This window comes from Leptonychotes weddellii, chromosome 16 (assembly GCF_054177405.1).
Source record: "Leptonychotes weddellii isolate Sample4059 chromosome 16, ASM5417740v2, whole genome shotgun sequence".
Taxonomy (NCBI): Eukaryota; Metazoa; Chordata; class Mammalia; order Carnivora; family Phocidae; genus Leptonychotes; species Leptonychotes weddellii.
Genome location: NC_138384.1, coordinates 43,582,240 through 43,605,520, shown reverse-complemented (window position 1 = coordinate 43,605,520; position 23,281 = coordinate 43,582,240). Strand labels below are relative to the sequence as shown.

At 50.1% G+C, this 23,281-nt stretch overlaps 2 protein-coding genes across 7 annotated transcripts in view; both read left to right on the top strand.

Annotated features, from left to right (window-relative positions):
* Positions 1–5,538, top strand: part of GPR4 (G protein-coupled receptor 4) — a 12,005-nt gene extending 6,467 nt beyond the window's left edge. For all 5 annotated transcript variants that reach the window (XM_081807119.1, XM_081807116.1, XM_081807118.1 and 2 more), the window contains one exon: positions 2,744–5,538. In XM_081807119.1, coding sequence (XP_081663245.1) covers positions 3,529–4,617 — 1,089 coding nt within the window. In that variant the 5' untranslated portion in view covers positions 2,744–3,528 and the 3' untranslated portion in view covers positions 4,618–5,538. The remainder of the gene's footprint in view (positions 1–2,743) is intronic.
* A 151-nt stretch (positions 5,539–5,689) lies between these two features.
* OPA3 (outer mitochondrial membrane lipid metabolism regulator OPA3) overlaps positions 5,690–23,281 on the top strand; it is a 60,957-nt gene continuing 43,365 nt past the window's right edge. The window contains exon 1 of one of the 2 annotated variants that reach the window (XM_081807122.1): positions 5,690–9,455. In XM_081807122.1, the coding sequence (XP_081663248.1) occupies positions 9,314–9,455 (142 nt within the window). In that variant the 5' untranslated portion in view covers positions 5,690–9,313. The remainder of the gene's footprint in view (positions 9,456–23,281) is intronic. The other variant, XM_006738534.3, reaches the window with a different exon arrangement.

Sequence of the window (23,281 nt, the reverse complement as noted above, 5' to 3'; positions counted from 1 at the left end):
TTTTTTTTTTTTTTTGAGTGACTTGGTCTGGGTGGGGAATATTCGAAGGGAGGGGCTGGATTGCGCTGTTCAAGCAGGGGAGCAAGCTCTGTCTCCACCCTTTGTCCACAGGATCCAGGAACCTCTGTCTGTGAGTCTGGGGTGGGGGCAGCCTGGGGTGGGGGCAGCCGCTGGGTTGCTAAGGACCCCACAGGGGGTAGGGCTTACTAAGCAGGGACTCAGCCCTGACCTTTCAGAGTCAATTATGTAGCGGATAGATCCTGCCCTTTTCATTTTTTTTTCCTTCCAACCTCTTTCCGTGGGACCCTGCAGGGACTTCTTTGAACTTGTAGCTGCCTCAGGGGGAGAGAGAGCCTGCATTGCAGGATGGGCTGACCAATGCCTGTTCCTTCAACCCACAGTCATTTATTGAGTGTCTACTATATGCTGGGCCTCTCCTGGGTGCTGGGAGACAGCAGTCAACACAAGGTTACTGCCTTCCTGGAATGTCCATTTCAGACAGACAGACAGATAGATGGGAACAAGATACAAGGTGATGTGAGGAGACAGCCCTGGGGGTGGGTGGGCGGGACTCTGCGGGGAAGTGAAAGAGGTGAGGGAGCTGAGTCCTAAGAAGATCTGAGAAAGAGCAAAGGTTTTGAGGCTGAAAAGAAGGTCATGGGTCTTGAGCCTGCTGGGGTGGGGGAGGGGAGGTGGGGGGAGGAAGTCAAGCAGTGCCTTGTCACCTGGGGCAAGGAGTTTGGATTTTACCCGAAGTCCACTGGGATTTCGGGATTTCAAGCAGAGAAATAATGAGAGCTGATTTTCATGTTAACAAGACCTTGGTGGCTGCCTTGTGGGAAGTGAGTTGAAGGAAGCCAGAATGGCAGCCAGGAAAAGCAGTGAGGAGCTACTGCAACTGTCCGAGCAATCGAGCAATTGGCGATGGTGGTGCAGAGCAGACACTGGCAGGGGGTTCCAAGAGGCATGCATGGATTCAGGGTTTATTGTGGAGGTAGAGCCAAGAGGACTTTCCCATGGAAAGATGCTTTGGCATCTGGGAGATTCCCAAGAACCTGATGTGTGATGCTGGGCTCATCCCTTCCCCTCTCTGGGCCTCAGTTGCCTGATAAATCCAGTTGACTCAACCAGTGGTTTTCTAAGTGTGTCCTGGGGGATTCTTCAGAGGTGGCCCCCCTCCTCCCACCTGATTTCATTGAGAGCACAGAGCAGCTTCTTTTTTCCACTGTCTTAGATGGCTTTCCAGTTTAAGATCTTATTTTAAATAGATAGTAATAATAACAATAATAAAAGTGTTCACAGCTTAAAAAACTAACCCCACACAAAGCTCTGGATAGAGTGGCTTCCGAAGGTGCCTCTGATTCAGGATGTCACTCCCCTACCCTCTGGGGCTGACAATGGTCGGAGGTTTGGTCCATGACTGTCCTTTGCCCTGTGTTTGCAGGTCTTCCCAAGGGGGTGACATGCCCAAGGTTCTCACTCAGGAAAGTTGGGGTGGAGCAGAGGCAATGTGGGAAGTGTTCCTGAGGGAGGGACTCCAGCCCTGTTGCCAGGGCTCCCCTTGCTGCCTGAATGTGATCACACCCAGCAGCCCCTCCTTTCTCCCCTCTCCCCACCAGCCCAAAGCAGGTATGGTTCCCAGCCCCCAGTGCCCAGCCCAGGGCCCCTTTCTGTTCAGTTATTCTTGGGTGGAAACATGCATAGGCTGGAGAAAAAGGATGAGAGCCGAGATTGTCCCTCTGTCATCATCAGGACCTTGGACAGGTCTCCAAACCGCTCTGTGACTCAGTTTGTCAAATAGGATAATGGTACTTTCCTCTTAGGGTTCTTGAAAATGTAATGAATTAATACCCATAAAAGTGCTTAGAACAGGGTCTGCGATGTGGAATAAATCAGTAAACCTTAGCTGTTATTATCTGTCTTTATCATTGTCAAGAATGGGGTGTCCTGGGTTAGTAGTCCCCGTTATGTCATGGCTTTGCTGTGCATCCTTAATGGGAGTGAGCAGTCTTTCTGAGCTTCATCTCCGTCTGGGAAATGACAGGGTTAGCATTTCCTGAAACATGATAAAATACTTGTGCATTTTAGATGGTTTCTAGCTAAATTCTGAGTGGGGTCTTTATATGCTTTTTTTTTTTAAGATTGTATTTATTTATTTATTTATTTATTTATTTATTTATTTATTAAAGATTTTATTTATTTGTCAGAGAGAGAGAGAGCACAAGTAGGGGGAGTGGCAGGCAAAGGGAGAAGCAGGCTTCCTGCTGAGCAGGGAGCCCGATGAGGGCCTCCATCCCAGGACCCTGGGATCATGACCTGAGCCGAAGGCAGACGCTTAACGACTGAGCCAGCCAGGCGTCCCTGTATTTATTTATTTGACAGAGAGAGACAGCGAGAGCAGGAACACAAGCAGGGGGAGTGGGAGAGGGAGAAGCAGGCTTCCTGCCAAGCAGGGAGCCCGATGTGGGGTTCAATCCCAGGACCCTGGGATCATGACCTGAGCCAAAGGCAGACGCTTAACGACTGAGCCACCCAGGGGCCCCCTGAGTGGGGTCTTTAACATCTATCAGGGAAAATAGATCCGGACCCCCAAATCTGCATTTACACAGATCTGTTGCTTAGAACGAGGCTCAATTAGGTATCGCCAAGGTGTCCACCCTCTGCAGCCCACGGGTTATGGTGAGGGGTGTGGGGAGAAAGGGGTGTCCGTGACTCCCATTACCACAGACCTCTCTCCCCACAGGCACTGTAAAGTCAGCTTTGAACTGTGAGGCGGGCCACCTCATCCCAACTGCTCAGTTCCCACCACGACCAAGCCGGAGCCCTACCCCTGCCCCCCTCAAATTCCTCACTCCATCCGTAATCCTTCTCCATAATAGCCCTTACTCACCTCCTTCCTGTTTCTTAAACACCCTTCCCATTTCCCAGACGGAGGGTACCTCTTCTTCCATAATGTTCTCTTCATCAGTCACCTTGTTTCCTTCTTTCTTGTGGGGGTCCTAGGAAGCGCCAGCGCCCCGACTGACCGTGCCTGGTGTTTTCCACCCTCCCTAACTGTAGTCTGTCCTGTCTCAACACTATCGCATATATTTCACGCATCTTCCACACCCCCATCACTTCACTGTGGCCAAACAGTACTTTCTGCTGATGCCTTCATCTCCTCCATAAACACCCCCCTCAGCCAATTCTTGTGCTACCCCAAAACTCCCTCATTTACGTTCTGATTGGGTCTATAAACACCCCCTTGACAAAGCTCCTTTTTTTTAATCCCACCATCCCCCGCCCTGAGCTTCCCTCCTGTCATAATTCTATCCTTCCTCCGACTTTTCCCTCTCAAGCTCTACCCTTCCCCGCCCAGGCTAGCCCACGATTCAGGGTCACCCTCACCTCTTCCCTGTGGACTGCCCCCCACCATGTTCCCCTGAGCCTCCAAGGAGGGGGCTCAGGGGGCCCGATGGCCTCCCGCCCCCCGTGGCCCTACAGCCCCCGTGGGCCAGGGGAAGTGCCTCAGAAGGCCCAGCGCCGAGGATGGGCAACCGCACGTGGGACGGCTGCCATGTGGACTCGCGCGTGGACCACCTCTTCCCGCCGTCCCTCTACATCTTCGTCATCGGCGTGGGGCTGCCCACCAACTGCCTGGCCTTGTGGGCAGCCTACCGCCAGGTGCGGCAGCGCAACGAGCTGGGGGTGTACCTGATGAACCTCAGCATCGCCGACCTGCTTTACATCTGCACCCTGCCACTGTGGGTTGACTACTTCCTGCACCACGACAACTGGATCCACGGCCCCGGGTCCTGCAAGCTCTTTGGGTTCATCTTCTACACCAACATCTACATCAGCATCGCCTTCCTGTGCTGCATCTCGGTGGACCGCTACCTGGCCGTGGCCCACCCACTGCGGTTTGCCCGCCTGCGCCGGGTCAAGACGGCCGTGGCCGTGAGCTCCGTGGTCTGGGCCACGGAGCTGGGGGCCAACTCGGCACCCCTGTTCCACGACGAGCTCTTCCGCGACCGCTACAACCACACCTTCTGCTTCGAGAAGTTCCCCATGGAGGGCTGGGTGGCCTGGATGAACCTCTACCGGGTTTTCGTGGGCTTCCTCTTCCCGTGGGCCCTCATGCTGCTGTCTTACTGCGGCATCCTGCGGGCTGTGCGGGGCAGCGTGTCCACCGAGCGCCAGGAGAAGGCCAAGATCAAGCGGCTGGCCCTGAGCCTCATCGCCATCGTGCTGGTCTGCTTCGCGCCCTACCACGTGCTCCTGCTCTCGCGCAGTGCTGTCTACCTGGGCCGCCCATGGGACTGTGGCTTCGAGGAGCGCGTCTTCTCGGCCTACCACAGCTCGCTGGCCTTCACCAGCCTCAACTGTGTGGCTGACCCCATCCTCTACTGCCTCGTCAACGAGGGGGCCCGCAGCGATGTGGCCAAGGCCCTTCACAATCTGCTCCACTTCCTGGCCAGTGACAAACCACAGGAGATGGCCAACGCCTCGCTCACCCTGGAGACCCCGCTCACTTCCAAGAGGAACAGCATGGCCAAGGCCATGGCAGCTGGCTGGGCGGCAGCTCCGCCCTCCCAAGCGGACCACGTGCAGCTGAAGACGCTGCCGCCCGCACAGTGACCCTCCACTCGTGCAGAACCCCCCCACTCCTCGAATGTTATCCCACACTCCCTTCCCTCCTGGTCTGATGTAAGCAAACTGTATGCAAACGAGGCCGTGTTCCTAGTCATAAGAGTAGAAGAAAAAAACAGGAAAACAGTGAGGCTGGTGGGTCAGTCATCATCCTCTACCATGACCCCCTAACAATTCGGTTGAACTGTGCCTAGCACTGTGCTGGCTGGTGCTAGCGACACAGCGGTGACGAATGGCCCTCCTTCACATGCTCCCACTCCGATGGGGGAGACAGACCTGTCCCCAGACAGGGATGACCCAGAGTGCATGGGGCTCACACAGGGGCGCCCAGAGGGCATCTGACCCAGGCTGAGGGTCAGGGAGGGCTCCCTGGAGGAGGGGACAAGGAAATTAAGTCAAATATTCGGTCTCCAGAAGGTAACGACAAAAGGAGAGAGAGAAAAAAAAAGGATTATTTCCAACAAGGAGGTAAAATTTGGGGACTGAAGGGGAAGATGGGAGAAGAAATTCACCGAGGGGCAGAGTGGTCATTTTCACCCTTGGGAAGCCCCTGGTCATCTGAGGGAGTGAGGGCAAGAAGAGCGAGTGTGAGTTTCTAGATAAACAGCATTCTCCAAGTCAGGACTGAGGGGGAGGCAGACTCAGAACCCAAGTGAAGGGCAATCGGGGCAGACCAGCTGGAGGAGAGCTGAGCAGGGCAGGCTTGGGAAGGGGCTCAGGACAAGAGAAGGGTATTTATTCATTCATTCATTCATTCATTCATTCAATAGAGATTTATTTATATCCACTCTCGGCCCAGCCCTGTGTTGGCTGGGGCTAGGGACGCAAGGGTGACCAAGACAGCCCAGGCCCCCACCCTCATGGAGCTCATGGTAAACAAGTAAATAAAAATAAATATAATGTTTGGAATTGATAAGTGTCCTGGGGAAAAAGAAAGCCGATTGAGGGGACAGAGAATGACACAGACTCGGATCTAGAGAAGGAGGTCAGGGGAGGGCTCACTGGAAGGTGACATTGGAACAAAGAGCAGGTGCGGGGGGGGGGAGTGGTCAGCCCTGTGGCTGTCAGGCAGAAGAGGACTTTGGGCAGGGGGAACAGTAAGTGCAAAGCCTCTGGAGCGAGAGAGTACCTGAGTTTTGAGGGAGAGCAAGTGGAGTGGTGCAGCTGGAGCAGGTGGGAGGCTGGGAGGGTGAGAGGAATGGTTGATGATTGATGGGACTGGCAAGGGACTGGCAAGGGACAGGCCGATCTTTGGATCAGGGTTTTGTAGGTCCTGGGGAGGACTTTTCCTTTTACTCTGAAATAAAGGAGAGCCACAAGAGGACTCTTGGCAAAGGAGGGATGGGATCTGACTTAAACGTTAACAGGATCCCGGCGGCCCCGAGTGGAAACAATATGGGAAGGGCAGCAGCCTGGAGGCCAGCGAGGCCAGCGACAGGTGACTGCAATAGTCCAGGCGGGAGATGTGGGCAGCTGAACGGGGTAGGGGTGGGGTGGGGTGAGGGTGGGGGTGGGGTAAGCAAGGAACAGTGGTCAGCTTTGGGATTTATTTTTAAGGAATACTTCAAAATGATGGAGAAAGCACAGGGCTTTTTGGGATTATGTAACACGAGCCTCTTGCCCATCCTGAGAAAAAGGTTGACCAAGGGGCCCGAACCGGAAGGACTTCTGGGAATGATCCCAGGCCCTATTCCATGGCAGTCACTGGAGAGGCCAAATGATTAGGCCAGGGTCACACAGCTGGTGAGTCAGCGCTGGGGTTATCCTGGGCTCCCTCTCCCCTCTCCATCTCTGCCTCTGTTCCCATGCCCTAGGGTGGCCGAGGCTGCCTGCCTTGGCTGATGGGGTCACGCTCCCTCTCTCCTGGCCCTCAGGGATCACCAGGAATGGGCATCCATAATCAGGCTGGAGAGCCGGAGTAGGCACCCAGCTCTGGACAGGCCTCGCCCTTTCTGACAGGTCACCTCCCTCCCTTCCTCCCAATGGATGTGTAACAGGCTCCAAGCTCCTGATGAGATGTGAAGATCCTCCCCCCCCCCCCCACACCCTCTTGTCCCAGAAGTTCCCAGAAGAGGTTCCTGGAAATCCTTCTCAGAGAAAGGAAGAGGAGGGAGGAGGGGAATGAGAAAGAAAATGAACTTAATGAGGAAAATGGTTTTGCGGGGGTGGGGGGGCGGTGACTGAGATGCAGGAAGTTGGGGCTTTGGTATTGGGTGCGGAGAGAAAAGAGGGAAGCCTGGGATCTATGGGGCTTAGTAATTTTCCCACCCCAAAGCCATAAAGCTACTGGGATGGAGATGTAAGGCCAGACAGAACCTTTTGGAACACAGTCCCCTCAGAGAATCAGAGGAAAGCCTGCACTCTACTCCTCCACCAAATGCTCATTCCCATTCATTCAATAAATATTTATTGAGCATCTACTGTGTGCCAGGCACTGTTCTAGGAGCTGAGGAAACAGCAGTGAAATAAACAGAAAAAAAGTCACGTACAGTTTGGAAGTTTCCTAAATCCATCACGGGGACCTCAGCCCCTGAGTAGGCCCCTAGGCCCCCGACTAACACCCCAGGAATCAGGAGAAGACTTGGCTGGGACTTGAGAAATCCCAGCCTCGGCTCCATTCTGATTACTCCTGGAACTTTGGATAAATCCTTTTCTTCCTCTGGCCTCAGCTGGCCAGTCTGTAAAATGGGAAGGGGGGTGTCCCAAGGAGATAATGGACCTTGAATAGGCCCCACGCTCTATCACATCTTCAGTCCAGAAGGGATCTTGGGGAAGGGTTGTGGTTTTTTGTTTTTTAAAGATTTTATTTATTTATTTGACAGAGAGAGACACAGCGAGAGAGGGAACACAAGCAGGGGGAGTGGGAGAGGGAGAAGCAGGCTTCCCGCAGAGCAGGGAGCCCGATGTGGGGCTCGATCCCAGGACCCTGGGATCATGACCTGAGCCCAAGGCAGACGCTTAACGACTGAGCCACCCAGGCGCCCCTGTTTTTTTGTTTTTTTTTTTAAGATTTTATTTATTTATTAGAGAGAGAGAGTGGGGGCAGAGGGAGGGACAGAAGGAGACTCCCAAACAGACTCCTGGCTGAGCGCAGAACCTGACCTGCGGGGCTCAATCTCACGACCCTGAGATCATGACCCCAGACGAAATCAAGAGTCGGACTCTTAACTGACAGAGCCATCTAGGCGCCCTGGAAGGGTTCTTTTTATGGAGCCTTGGTATTTTAAGGAATTTAGAATATCTGGGTTCATGCATGTCAGTACCATCATTATTACTGATGGAGAAACGGAGGTCCATCCGTGTCAGGGATTTGACAAAGGACACTGAAGGAGTCAGAGTGGATGCCGAGGAAAGCCCTGGGTCCCCTGGAAACCCCCTCCTCCCCCACTCTGCCTTCTGAACCAGTTTCCTCCTACACATCGCTCCTTCTGCCTCTCCTAGACGTTCTCAATTACCCATCAAGAGTCCGCCATCCAGAAATTTCTCAACCCCTTCCTGACCTTGTTTATATGATCTTGCTCCCTGCTGGCTAAAGGAGGACAGTCTGGGACATGTCCTTAAACTACTTCTTCTTTTTTTTTTAAATAAGATTTTATTTATTTGACAGAGAGAGACACAGTGAGAGCGGGAACACAAGCAGAATGGGAGAGGGAGAAGCAGGCTTCCCCGTGGAGCACGGAGCCTGATGCGGGGCTCGATCCCAGGACCCTGGGATCATGACTTGAGCTGAAGGCAGACGCTTAACGATTGAGCCACCCAGGCGCCCCCTTAAACTACTTCTTGAGCCAGCTCCCTGGGGACTCTCGCCCACCAGTGGAGGAAGTGGGGCTGCTTGAAAACGGGTATGGTTTTATCAGCCAAGACGCCGGGCTATCACCTTCTGCGGGCTGAGAAACCTTCTGCCGGCCCCCGGCCCCCTCTCTGGGCCTCAGCTGGGATTCACTATTTCTGGGGATGAAATGCACCCTCAGGCTGGAGTTAGCCATAACAGCGTTCAGACCCGCAGAGCAATAAAGGCTATTTCTCGGGGGCTTATTGTGACTGGCACCATTCTAAGCACCTATCACGGTTCACTCACTGTTTCTACATTCAAGATTCTCATGCAAGCCTTACAACTGCCCAACAAGGTGTTAATTATAATTCCCATTTTGTAGACGGGAATACTGATGCCCAGAAAGGTTACGTCACTCGCCTAACATCACAAGCAAGTAAACGGCGGAGTTGGGATCCCAACCCAGGTCTGTATCACTACATGGTCGGTTTCTTCTTACTCCCAGTGAGAGCTCTAACCAGCGGGGAAAGCGTATTTGGGACTCATTAGCCCTAATTAGGACTAATTAAGAGCCTCCTTTAAGAGGGGAAGCCACCTAAGTACAAGACGTCACGAAGGAACACGGTGACAGCAGCCAAGGTGGGCGTGGGAATCCAACCACGCTCCGGCCAACAGCCGTTTAACAGCACCGCCCCCTGACCCGCCTCACTTCCGCCTTTTATTTGCATATTCAGCGATCGGACGTCAGGCGTCAGCGTCGACGCGGTGACATCAGGGAGCGCCCCTGCAGTGCTCCACCCCCGAGCGTACGCACGTACGCACGCACGGAGACGAGCGGGCGGGGGAGGAGAGAGAGATCGCAGGCGCCCCGCCCAGTCAGCAAGGTTGCGCGTGCCCAGTGCGACCGCCAAGATGGTGGTGGGCGCGTTCCCTATGGCGAAGCTGCTATACCTGGGCATCCGGCAGGTCAGCAAGCCGCTTGCCAACCGCATTAAGGAGGCCGCCCGCCGAAGCGAGTTCTTCAAGACCTATATCTGTCTCCCGCCGGCTCAGCGTGAGTTTGACCCCACGTCCCTCCAACCTTTTCATTCTCCAACCCCTCTCTGGTGGTTGCTCAGGGGATGGACTTCTGTTTACAACCAATCACAGCCTGAACCGGCAAAGTCCTGCGGCCAATAGGGAGGGTTTCTGGAAGAAGGGCATGCGGGTAGCCCAATAGTACGAATAGGCGTGGGGCAGGGGGCAGGGCAGGGCACCAGCGCCCGAGTTGGGATTACCAGCCAATAGAGAAGAGAGCGCATGGAGCCTGACGTCCAGACGAACCAATAGTTTGGGGGACGGGAGTAATATGGGTGGAACATCCCAGGACTGCGAGGAGTTAGGGGCGGGACCGAGGAGAGACTGCCCGGGTGGTTTGCCGGGCCATCCTTAGATAGTTTGGTTTCCAAAACCCCACCCCGTGCTTCAGTTGCCACCCGCCCCGCCTCCCGGGTCCTGGGAGGTGAGGTACCTAACCTGGCATGGCCTTCAGGGAGGGCTTCCTGGCAGCGGAGGCCTCTGGGCTGGGACCTGAAGGGTGAGGAGAATCTCCCCAGACAGCAGGGATGATGTCGAGGGAGAGCGGGGAGCATGCTCAAAGGCCAAATGGCTAAGGGGAGCGTACCTTTTTTCTTTTTTCCTTATAAGTTTGGGTGCTTAGGGGGAAATCGGAGGGGTGGACGAACCATGAGAGAAGATGGACTCTGAAAAACAAACTGAGGGTTCTAGAGGGGAGGGGGGTGGAAGGACGGGTTGGCCTGGTGGTGGGTATTGAGGAGGGCACGTTCTGCATGGAGCACTGGGTGTTGTGCACGAACAATGAATCATGGAACACTTCATCTGGAACTAATGATGTAATGTATGGGGATTAACATAAGAATAAAAAAAAAAGAAAAAAAAAAAGTTTGGGTGCTTAAAGTTTGCGGAATTCTTGGTCCTTTGGTGTTTTGTGGGGCCTCTGCCAGAGTTGCAGATCTTAGAATGGCGAAACGTCGGATTTCACAGTAACCAGACTGCCCTCCTATCCGCTCTTTGACCCTCACTCAGTTTTTGTCCCCACGTCAGGGAGGGGAAATGACTTCCCCACTTTATAGAAGAGAAAACAGGCCTCGAGACCAGAAGTGAATTGCTCAGGTCACACGTGGAGTTTATGCCAAGAATCAGCGCTTGAGTCCTGCACTCTGGATTCCCAGAGTTAGTTTCTGTTTCCTGCCACTGCCTTTCCTCTAAACCCTGCGATGGGTTTTAGTGCCCTGGTGTAGAAAGTGGCCTCTTGGGTCAGACTGCCATGGATTCTAATCTGGGCCCCACGACTCCCTGGCTGAGTTACTTACCCCCTCGGAGCTTCGGTTTTCTCTCCTGTACAATGGGTTTTATTTTTTATTTTTTTTTTTTCAATGGGTTTTATATAATAGCAACATTTAATGGGCACTCGGCTTTGTGCCAGGCCGTATGCTAAGCACTTCACAGGCCTTCCAGCATTAAATCCTCACAAATTATGAGGTAGGCACTGTTATTATTCCCACTTTGTGTATAGGCTCTATGTGCATTTATGCTGTAAATAATACTTACGTTGTTGTGAGGAGTAAATGGATATAAAATGTTAAGTCAGGGGGTGGCACCGAGATATGGCTGTTGTGTAGATGATGTGGATACAGAAAAGAAGAAAAGGCAAACGATCTTGTCCTTGGGAATTTTACATTCTTGGGGCAGGGACGGGGTGGGGGGTAGCCAGCCGATAAACAAAATAAATAGTTAAAATATGAATTATATTAGCTAGCAGTACTTGCTCTGGAGAAAACATTAGGGTTGCAAAAAGAGGACTGTCTGGGGGAAGGTTGGAAGTTTAGATAGGGTGTCAGGGAGACCTCAGTGAGAATATGAGGAGGATAGGAAGGAGCCAGCAGTGCAGGTATCTAAGAAAAAGCATTTTCACACATGCAAAGGCCCTGAGGTGAGAGTTTGCCTGGTAGGTTTGACGAACGGCGAGGAGGCCAATGTGGCTGAGCAAAGGGACTGAGTGGAGACTGAGGAGAGGAGAAACCGGTGGAGAGAGAGGCAGATTGTGCAGGGCCTGTGGGCCACTGCAGTGCTTTGGCATTACTCCTGAGTAGATGGGACTCACTGGAGGGTATCAGCAGAGGGACAGGGTCTGAGGCATATGTTAATAGGATCCCTTTGGCAATCATAGGGTGAGGTTGAATGCAGGGAGGAGGTGACCCCAGTACTCCAGGTGGCAGGTGAGTGGGGAGGAGGGGTCAGTTTCTGGAGACATTTTCCCTCCTTTTAAAAAAAAATGTCAGACCCTCAGAACAGTTGGAAGAAAAAATGGTATAGGGGTGCCTGGCTGGCTCAGTCAGAGGGCATGTGACGCTTGATCTCGGGATCATGAGTTCAAGCCCCATGTTGGGAGTAGAGATTACTAAAAAATAAACAACAAAAAAAGTTTAAGTTATTAAAAATAAAAGGAAGAATGGTACAGTCGTCAGTTATATGCCCTTCACCACCTAGTTCATCAGTTATTAGCTTCCAGCACATTTGCTTTGTCTTCACTCTCGGATATGGATGCGTTTATACATGTATACACACACTTTTTTTTTTCTGAACAATTTGAAACTAAGTTGTGGACGTTAACACTTTACTCCTAAATATTTTAGCTGGTGTTTCCTAAGAACAAAGACATTCTCGTATATAACACAGCACCAATATCACACTTGAAAAGTTTAACGTTGATAATAATGATATTGATACCAATATTATTTAATATATAACTAATATTTAATATATAGCTCATATTCTGATTTCTCCAGTTATTCCCAAAATGTCCTTTTTAGCTATTTATTATTATTATTATTTTAAAAGATTTATTTATTTGAGAGAGCGAGAGTACATGAGAGGGGGGAGGGTTAGAGGGAGAAGCAGGCTCCTCGTTGAGCAGGCAGCCCGATGCGGGACTCGATCCCGGGACTCCAGGATCATGACCTGAGCCGAAGGCAGTCACTTAACCAACTGAGCCACCCAGGCGCCCCTTAGCTATTTATTATTATTTTTAACCTGTGATCTGTTCAAGGATCATGCACTGCATTTGATTATCATGCCTCTTTAATATCCTTTAATCTACAGTTGGCTCAGCAATCCCGCCCACTGCCTGTCTTTGTAAATAAAGTTTTATTGGCACACAGCCACGCCCATTGGTTTGCATATTGTCTGTGGCTGCAGAGATGGGTTTCATGGCCCACAAATCTAAAATATTGACTCTGTGGCCTTTTACAGAAGAAGTTTGCTGATCCTGCTCTCTACTGATGTTCTTGTTTTTTTTTAATGGCGTTGACATTTGGAAGAATCCAAGCCAGTTATCCCATAGTGTCTCACAATCTGTAGTTTTCTGATTGCTTCCTCTGATTTGATTCACACTGAGCATCTTTGGCAAGAACACCACACACATGATGATGTGTCCTAAGGTCATCACCTCAGGGGGCTCCTGATGGCTGTTTGTTCCGTCATTTGTGATGGTAACTTGGATCCCTTGGTTAAGGTGGTGACCACTAACAGAACCTTTCCTTTTCCCTTTAGTAATGAATACCCAGTAGATTTGTTTAGAAGGCAGCACTGGCAGGATTTCCCCTAGATGGGGCGTGACATGGCCGACTGCAAGAGGGGCGGGTTGGACAGAAAGGACCAGGAGCTCCCTTTGGGATAGGTTTAGTTGGCGATGCTATTAATATTGGACCGCACTGATTTATTATATTTATACTTTTAAAATTACGTTGTTACCATCCTCACGCTGCTATTTGCCCTTTGCTGTGGCTCCCCAGCCTGTGTGATTGGAATTTTCCAGAGCCTGTAGCAGCTGTGTGTTCTCCTGGATCAGGCCTCCAGTGCTGATCAGCTTATCCAACATCTGTGCCTCTGGCTGAGGTTCTTTTGACTCAGCAGGGTAGGCCTGGCTGTCTTCCTCCTCACAGTAGAGGCTGGAGTGGTAGGTGTGAACAGTAAATGCAAGAAGCATAAATCATCAGTGATGTACTATGTTGGGGAGGCAAGGATCTCTTCTCTTCTCTTCTCTTTTCTTTCTTTCTTTCTCTTTTTTTCTTTTTCTTTCTTTCTTTCAATAGAAGTTTATTGGATACACTGCAAGGGATGTCAAAGATGCTCAGTGTGAATCAAATCAGGACAGCAAAGGAGAGACTGTCTGCCAGGAGGCAGTGGTGGGGGGCTATAGTTAAGGGGGGGTAGTGAGGAGGTAGGGGAACACATGGAATTTTAGTTTTTTTGGTACCTGTGCCTGGTTGTAAGTAGCCCATTGGTCAGCTGGGGCTTATGGATATTTTGAGGTGGGTCCCCTAATGGGCCTGTTTGCTTTCAGCCAGGGGGTCACCATGGGCCCTTTCGCCTTACTTGGGTTTCCAGTGCTCAAGCCTGTTGTCTAAAAGCGGCCTCTACATTCCCCACTGACAGATGGACAGTGACAAATCTTTGGCCTTAGGGCAGAGATCTCATCTTCAGTAGTGGCTTCATGCTGAGGGGGGTGGGGGGGTGGGGGCAGGGGTGTTGCCCCTCCCTAGACTTGTGGGTCCAGCAGGGATTCTGTGCAGTGACAGACCAGAGCATGGTATTAGATTAACATGCTGATAGGCGATTTGAGTGAAATTCCTTGGTGGCCCGGGCCATGGGATTTAGGGGGAGGGGACCCTCTGATGATATGGGCTGGAATTCTTGTTGAACCACTACTGGTGTATGGAATTGGTGGATTCACTCAGACGCATAGGAATGTGTTTTGTCTGTAGATCAAGATGGTGGCTGGACCCATGGGAACAAAGGGAAAAGGTGGAGCGGGGGAAGGGCAAGGTGGCTGAGAGTCAGCTGGCATCAGGGTAGGGTCCCATCCGAGTCCATAGCATGTGCAGATTCGCCCCAGATGCGCTGCCCCTTCCAGCTATGGCCCACATTGTGAGTGGAGACCGAGGGGAACAGAGTGGGAGAGGAGAGGAAAGAGGTCCTTCGCCCCCAACAGGCTCGGACAGTCCGACCTGTTTGGCCTCAGACCTTCAGACCACACTGGGGAGCCGCCCCTGGCCAGAGACCTTCAGTTGTCTGAGGGGTGTGAGGGTTAGGCTGTTGAAGGGCCAAAAAGAGAAAGGAGAGGGAGGGAAGGATCCCTCCAAAGGGTAGGAGGGGAAATCCCACACCCTTTTGGGCAAGGGCGGTCTGGCTGGATCCCCCTGGGGCTTCGGATCCTCACCGAGGAGTCACCTCCCCAAGGAGCGCTAGAGTCAGTCCACCGAGGGGAACTGAGGGAGAGTCCTTGGTCGCAGAGGGTCCCCGTGAGGGCCACCAAAATGGGGCAGCCCCATCAGGTGGGGCCAGCGGCACTGGCAGTGAAAGAATCCCCCAGCAGAACAAAGGAGATAGAAGTGAACTGGATCCACCGCAAGGGAGCCGGGGGCAGGACAGCAAAGAAGGGACTGTCTGCCCGCAAGGATCTTTTTATACAAAGAGCTCTGGGGGAGAAAAAATAAAAGGTTGGTGATGCCGGCAGGTTGGGACCCCTTTTGCCCAGTGCCTTGCAGATGCTTCCAGAGGAGCCATGGGATGTCTGGGCAGTGGGAAAATTCCAGTTTGTTACTGCTTATTCCTTTAGAGTATACTGGTCCTTTTCTAGTTTACTACTCATGCTAGGCAGATAATTGCCCCTCAAAGATGTCTGGGTCTTAATCCCAGGAACCTGTTCAATGCGTCAACTTCCACGACAAAGGGGACTTTACGGATGTGATTAAGTCAAGGATTTGGGCCTAGGGAGAGTATCCTGGATTATCCAGGCGGGTGATGATGTAATCATAAGGGTCCTTGTAAGTGAAAGAGGGAGCTGGGAAAGGGAACGATTTGAATATGCTGCCCTGCTGGTCTTGAAGGTGGAGGAGGGGCCACGAGCCAAGAGATGCTGGCAGCCTCTAGAAGCTGAAAAAGGTGAGGAAACATGGTCTCCCCTGCTGACACCTTGAGTTCAGCCTCCTGAGCTCTGTTTCAGACTCTTTGCCTCAGAGGTCTGACGGGAGGCTCTGTTGCATGCACGAATACCCTTCGTGTAGGCCTGGCACGTTCTCAGTTCAGGAAACAGCAGTGTGGCTGAGCCACCAAGTGCCCCTCCTCTGGAGCTGGGCCGCCTGTGTGTGAATCCCAGTCCTGCCACTTTCTCTGTGACCCTGGCCAGGTGATTTAGCTTCTTTGGGCCTCAGTTTCATTGTCTGTACATTGTATTGTTATGACGATTCCATGGGTTAATATCCCTAGAGCATTAAATGGTGCCCCAGCCCTGAAGTGCTACGTAACTGTTTGTCGAATGTATAGAAATGCCAGGCATCATGATCATTGCGTCTGTCGTCATAGTCATCATCATCATCTCAATGGGAAACCTTCCAGTGTGATCCTTCTCGTTGTGCGCTCCTGGCTTGCTGTCTGGAGCAGGTAGCACTCCCTGCCTGTCAATGGTATCGGTCCCTCTGCCTCAGTCAGCGCTCACAGGCTTAACGTGGGCAGAAGGGTCTGGGCTTGCCCAGGAACACTTCTCACTAGCATGGGGCAGTCACTGTGTTTGTCTGATTAGGAGCCAGGATTGGAGTTCTATCTGAGTCAGACAGAGAGAGGGCAGTATGGCTGAGTAGAGGGCCTCCCACTACCTCATGCTTCACAGACTATTTAAAGCATCCTTTGCAATGAATGGTGTACCTGCAAGGAAGGAAGGAAGTTGACTCCTCCCAGAGCAAGAAGAAAGCAGGAAGGAGCAAGGAACTAAGGAGGGGAGTAAATATTGAAGATGCCTTATATACTCCAGGGATATGGGCAGATTCACATGGCCTTGGGGACAGGGGCTATCCTGTGGAACACTGGGCAGGGGACCATCTTGTGTAAAACCAGATCCCAGGAAAGATACCCCTCAGGGACAGGGTAAACTAGGGGAAAAAACCCACCCTGCAAAGGCACAGCCCTAGGGCTGGATAGAGGTTGAAAATGTCTCCTCTGAGAACTTACAGCCACTGCCTGTCCGTCATGTGGGTCTGGGGAACTGATTATACTCTGAAAGACCCTGGAAACAGCAAGCTGAGAATGAACCCAGGTCTGTGTGCACTTGACAAGGACAAACCCTCTGGAGGAGTGCCCCCTCTAACTGAGCCTTGGAGAGTTCCTTCAGGTGGAGTTGGGCACATCTCATGATAAAAATTTACATACTGTACAGAAAAAGAGGCACCATGAGCGAGAGTCATCAGACACAAAACATGGGAGGTCAAGACCTGCAAACATTGTGGATATCAGAATGATCAGATGTGGGTATAAAATACTTAGTTTATTTGGGAAAAGGATAAAATAGGAGGGATATGAAAACGTTAGTGCAAATTACCAGGAAGTTGGAACAAGAACCAACTAGAACTTTGAGAAATGACACAGTTGACGTTCAGAGCTTAGTATAAGGACTAAACAAATACCAGATGAAACATAGCTGCAGAGAGGATTGGTGCGCTGAAAGACATCTAAAGGGGGAAAAAAAGTTTTGTGGGGTGCTCCCCTTAGCTGCCCAGGAGCGCCACTTGCAGGTCCTGATTGGGTCCATCTGGAAGGAAGAGCTGGATATTATTTTTAACATTGTCCAGAGAGGATCCTCCTGTGCATGAGCGTTTGAAAAATCACTTCCCTGGAGTCTATTTATAATCTCCAGAGCACCACATGAGTTATGTTGCCTGACAGCCAGGCTGCTGCTGGTGACCTCCAAACCCTGCTTTTATTATGCTTTCCTGTTAAGGAAACATGTTGCAAGGAAACATGTTGCACATTCTCCGTGTGTGTGTGTGTGTGTGTGTCTTGTTAGCAGTCATGTATAGAGCTGACATACAATACCGTGACTATATTGTATGTGTTTAAAATGTTAAGAAATTGGAAGGTGTGTCTGGCGCCTGGGTGGCTCAGTCGGTTAAGCATCTGCCTTCCGCTCAGGTCATGATCTCAGGGTCCGGGGATCGAGTCCCGCGTTGGGCTCCCTGCTCAGCGGGAAGCCTGCTTCTCCCTCTGCCTCTGCCGCTCCCCCTGCTTGTGCTCTTTCTCTCTCTCTGACAAATAAATAAATAAAATCTCTAAAAAATTGGAAGGTGTGGAATTAATATTTTAAAAATAAAATTACTAGTTTACATATTCACGGCCGCCCAAATATTTTTGCTCTCGCTAAAAATATTTTCTTATGCAGACATCATCAAATACTTTTGGAAACTCTTGGTGTAGCCCTCCGTGAGAGTCTAGCTTTGACATTCTTTGTGCTGGGCCGTCAGAGCTGGCAAAGACCTAAGGGAAGCCCAGAGAGCCAAACGAGAGAAGTGTGTCATCAGCTCCATTTAACCCCGCTGCTCATTTTCCAGACCCACCCTTCGTAGGCAGAGCCATTTGTTGGCATGTGCTTGAGCTCACATTGTTCAATCTTCAGTCCGTGGTTTCTGAGCAGGAGCCTTTTTTAGGAAGCCGTTTTGTGCGGGCTGGTTGAATCGCAGTCTGGGAATATCCCCGGGAGGCCATCAGCCTGGGCTGCACTACGCCGAGTGGCCAGGAGAGGGCGCCTGTGCCGCCCTTTCAGCATCTGGGGTTGCCGAGAGGCACTAGAAAAGTTTGATTTCTTCTCCTCTTCCTCCTCCCCTTCCCTCATCTTGTTACTCTTCCTTTTCCTCCTTCTCCCTTCCCTCCTCCTTCAAGACATAAGCATAACCAGAAGCTCTGGCATTTTCTTCCTGTGCCCCAGAGAAACACCTTGTCTACTCCTCTGTGCTCACCCCTCCTTGAGACTCTAGTCATTTCCTGAGAGGCCTACCCTGAAGGCTCAGCCCCCCAGGATGCGCCTCTGCCCCTCACTGGAGTCCCATCCACCTTCTTCTAGCTTCTTGGCTCCTCCTCTTTTCCTGCTTTCCAGCTCCAGTTGGCCCCAGCTCACACCCCTAAGCCCCCGTAGCTGGTGATTTCCTCAGGAGCTCGCTCAGTCCCCCTGTGTACTAAGCTGTCCCTCTGCTGTCAGACCCACCCAGGTCCTGCCTTTGATGAGCATATGGCCGCAGCAGCTGCCCTCTGCTGAGGGCCTAGTATGCGGCCATTTTATCTGTCTTTTTAAATTGAATCAAACTTTATGTTACTTTGGGGTTTTAGGGTTTTTTTTTTTTCCTTTGAGGTTTTCTGAAGCAACTTACTAAATTTACAAAAGTCATAGGTGCTTATTATGAAAGAAAGAACAAGATACGAATCAGTTTGTGCTCATCTGTGCTTGATTGAAAACCCAACTGGTAACTCTTAATTAACCTAAATCAAAAGGATGTTTATTTTTTATTTATTTATTTATTATTTTTTTAAAGATTTTATTTATTTATTTGAGACAGAGAGAATGAGAGAGAGAGAGCACATGAGAGGGGGGAGGGTCAGAGGGAGAAGCAGGCTCCCTGCCGAGCAGGGAGCCCGATGCGGGACTCGATCCCGGGACTCCAGGATCATGACCTGAGCCGAAGGCAGTCGCTTAACCAACTGAGCCACCCAGGCGCCCCCAAAAGGATGTTTATTGTTGGGGCTCCTGGGTGGCTCAGTCGGTTAAGCGTCTGACTTCGGCTCAGGTCATGATCCCAGGGTCCTGGGATCAAGCCCCACGTCGGGCTCCCAGCTCAGCAGGGAGTCTGCTTGGGATTCTCTCTCTCCCTCTCCCTCTGCTCGTGTGCTCTCTCTCTCAAATAAATAAATTTAATTTAATTTAAAAAGGATATTTATTGTTGGTGGAGGAAGGTGGCTCTGTGGTTGGTTTGGTGGCTTGGTGGTGTCATTAGGGACCTGAGACTCTTTCTGTCTCTACCATCTTTGTGTTTAGGCAGTAACTCTCTCAAGGCTTCAGAGGGCTGCTGGAGCTCCAGACATCATGCCTTTATACAGCAGTGTATAAGGAGGGAGTGTGTGTATGTGTGTATGAGAGATGGGGGAGGGGGCTGGGAAATGAGAGTGTGCTCTTCAAGTAGAAGAGTCTTTTCCCAGAAGCCCCCAGGAGACTTCCTTCACTGTTTATTGGCCAGAATCGAGTTGCATACCACCACTTGCTGTATAGGAGGTCAGGGGGGTGAATATCGCCTCCAGACTCTAATGGCAGGGGAGGATATTGTTAATAAGACAGTAGAGAACAGTATACCGTAGGGGCGCCTGGCTGGCTCAGTAGAGCATGCAACTCTTGATCTCAGGGTTGTAAGTTCAAGCCCTACATGGACTGTAGAGATTACTTAAAAACGAAAAAGAAATCTTTAAAAAAAAAAAAAAAAGAAGAATATAAAGTAGCCTTAATGATCATGAGCACTAAGGCTTAAGCATTAACAGTACTTTAATGGATGAAAAAACTGAGCAGAGCTGTCAGTTCATGCAAAGCCCTGAATGTGCCAACTTCCCTACAAGCCAGGAAGAATGATCTCCATTTTGAGAAAGATGAACTGGAGATGCCAAGAGGTTGAGAAATTCACCCAAGGTCACAGCAAGTTAGTAGCAGAGCCAGGACTTGAATCCAGGACCGCCGCTCCAGAGCACCCCTAGCCTCTTTATGAGCTGCTTCCCTTGTGCCTCCGAAATTCCCAGATGCCGCCTATACTAAGTCGAGGTGGTCTCTCCAGTTATTGGTGGGGACCAGAGGTGGGATTATTCTCTGGGACAAGGACATGTTTGTATAATCCACTCACTCAACAAATCCTTGCTTAGTGCCCGCTGTATGCCAGGAACTATTCTAGGAGGTTTGATTAACTCAGCAGTCACCAAAACAGACAAAAATCCCCTGCTCTCATGGAGCTCACATTTGAGGATATTGATTACCCACCTGGTGACTCCAGGGCCCCGAGAGGTCCTTCTTCCCCACAGTCCTACCCAAATTCCCATGCTGAATCTTGGTGGTCCAGTTTAGGTCACATCCCCATCTTTGAGCCAGTCACTGTAGCCTGAGGAATGCAGCCTGATCGGCCAGTCTGAAGGGCAGGGTTTGCCACTACCGAATCCTTTGGACCCAGTGTGGGGGACATGGGATTCCCCCAGATGCTTAGTGGACAGAACCGATTGTGCCCCCTCTGGTCCCCTCCAGAGGCAATGATAGAGGATGGGTGCCTGTCCGGGGGAGGAAGCTCCTGCTTGCTTTGAGGCACCACACATCTCCTAACACCCGGAGCAGTGTTGGGGTGGGCTTGCGGTGGGCTGGAATGCCTCCAGGAAAGGGCATCCTGGGGAGGGACTGGCTTGAAGCTATTTACTCTTTTTTTTTTTTAAGATTTTATTTATTTGCGAGAGAGAGAATGAGAGACAGCATGAGAGGGAGGAGGGTCAGAGGGAGAAGCGGACTCCCTGCCGAGCAGGGAGCCCGATGCGGGACTCGATCCCGGATCATGACCTGAGCCGAAGGCAGTCGCTTATCCAACTGAGCCACCCAGGCGCCCGAAGCTCTTTACTCTTTATCATAATTTCTTAACTGATGATAACAGTTTTCATTCATTATGCTTTCTATGATCTCAACAAATGATATTAACTACTTTTTTAGGGAGTTTATATGATTGTCCTGGTTTTATGAGTGGGGAAGTATCTCAGAGCGAGGAGCAAGTTCCCTGAGGCAACACAGAATGAGAAATCAGCTCCCAGATTCCTCTTACTTTTAATTATTATTTTATTTTTTGCATATTATTTATTGTACAATATCTATACAATGCAATGTACCAATCTAAAAGGTGTAGTTTAAGGGTGCCTGTGTGGCTCAGTCTGTTGAGCATCCAGCTCTTGATTTTGGCTCAGGTCATGATCTTGGGGTCGCGGGATTGAGCCCTGCATTGGGCTCTATGCTCAGCGTGGAGTCTGCTTAGGGTTCTCTCCCTCTGCCCTCACCCCTCTCCGCCACTCGTGCGTGTGCTTTCTCTCTCTCTGAGGAAAATAAAATGTCTAGTTTAATGAGTACTGATAAATGCCTAGACCCATGTAACCAACTTCCACGATCTAAAACATTTCCATCACGCCTGGGGGTTCCTTCCTTTCCTGTTCTGTCACCTGTGTGACCTCTCTCACTACAGATCAGTTTTACCTGTTGTTAAGCTTCATATAAATGGAATCATGCAATATTAACTTAATGTCTAGCCTTTGTTCACATGATGCTTTAGAGATATTTCTGCTGCATGTATTAATAGTTTGTTTCTTTTACTGCTCTTAGTAGGTATTCTTTTATTCCAACATATGAACATGCTATACTTGGTTTATCTACTCTCAATGATGGACATTTGGACATTTGGGTGTCCTTTTTGTTGTTGTTGTTATTACCAGTAAGGCTACTGTAAACATTCTTGTACAGGTCTATGTAGGAGTATGTTTTCATTTATTTTGGGTGAATACCTAGGAGTGAGATGTCGGAGTTATATGATAAAGAGAAAGGTATTCTTTTTTTTTTAATTTTATTTAAAGATTTTTATTTACTTATTTGAGAGAGAGAGGGAGAGAGCAAGGAGAGGAAGAGAGAGAGGGACAGACAGACTCTATGCCGAGTGCCAAACCAGATGCGGGGGTTGATCCGACGACTCACATCATGACCTGAGCCAAAACCAAGAGTCAGACGCTCAACTGACTGAGCACCCAAGCACCCCAAAGATAAAGGTAGTCTTAATTTTTTAAGAAACCGCCAAAGATGGGACGCCTGGGTGGCTCAGTCAGTTAAGCGGCTGCCTTCGGCCCAGGTCATGATCCCAGGGTCCTGGGATCGAGTCCCACATCGGGCTCTTTGCTCAGCAGGGAGCCTGCCTCTTCCTCTCTCTCCCTCTGCTTGTGCTCTCTGTCAAATAAATAAAATCTTAAAAAAAACAAAAACAAAACCGCCAAAGAGTTTTCCAGTGTGGGTCTAGTTGCTCCACATCCTTGCCAATAATCATTGTTTTCAGTTTAATTTTAGCCATTCCAGTTGGTGTAAAATGGCAACTCAGTTGCTTTTTTCTGATGAATTGTAATGTTGAGTACTTTTTCATATGATAATAAACATTTATTATCTCACACAGTTCCTGAGAATCAGGAATTTAGGAGTGGCCTTGTTGAGTGGCTCTGGCGCAGCCTCTCAAACAGAAAGCTCGCCAGGTGCTGAGAAGTCTGCTTCCTGGCTGACTCATTGACCTGGTCATTGGTAGGTCTCAGTTTTTCACTTGCTGTTGGGCCAAGAGCTTTGTTGCTCTGCCCATGGACCTCTCCTTAGGGCTACTCATGATCTGGCAGCTGGCTTCCCCCAAAGAGAGTGATCTAAGAGTGAAAATGACTAAGACTGAAGACTATGCAACTCTAGCATAATGTGGGAAAGGACTACATAAGGCTGTAAATGCCAGGAGACAGGGATTATCGGGGGATATCTTGGAGGCTGGCAACCACAATTCTATTGCTACCACGAATTAAAGTTATTTAGTTTTTTAAAGAATATTAAATCAGTCTTATATTCCTGGATAAATGCCATTTGGTCATGGTGTGTGATCCTTTTTATATATTGGTGGCTTTGATTTGCCAATATTTTCCTAAAAAAAATTTTTTTTTAATACCTGTAGTCATGAGTGATATATTATGTAATTTTATTTTCTTGTAATGTGTTTGACAGGTTTTAATATCATGGGTTTGCTGACCCCATTAAACAATTGGGAAAATGTTCCCTCATTCTCTACTTTCTGCAAGATTTTGTATAAAATTGGAATGATTTCCTCCCTAAATATTTGATGTAAATGTCCATCTGGGCTTTCAGTTTTCTTTAAGGGAAGGTTTTTAATAATATTCAATTTTCTATCTTTGGAAAGGAATTTTATATGC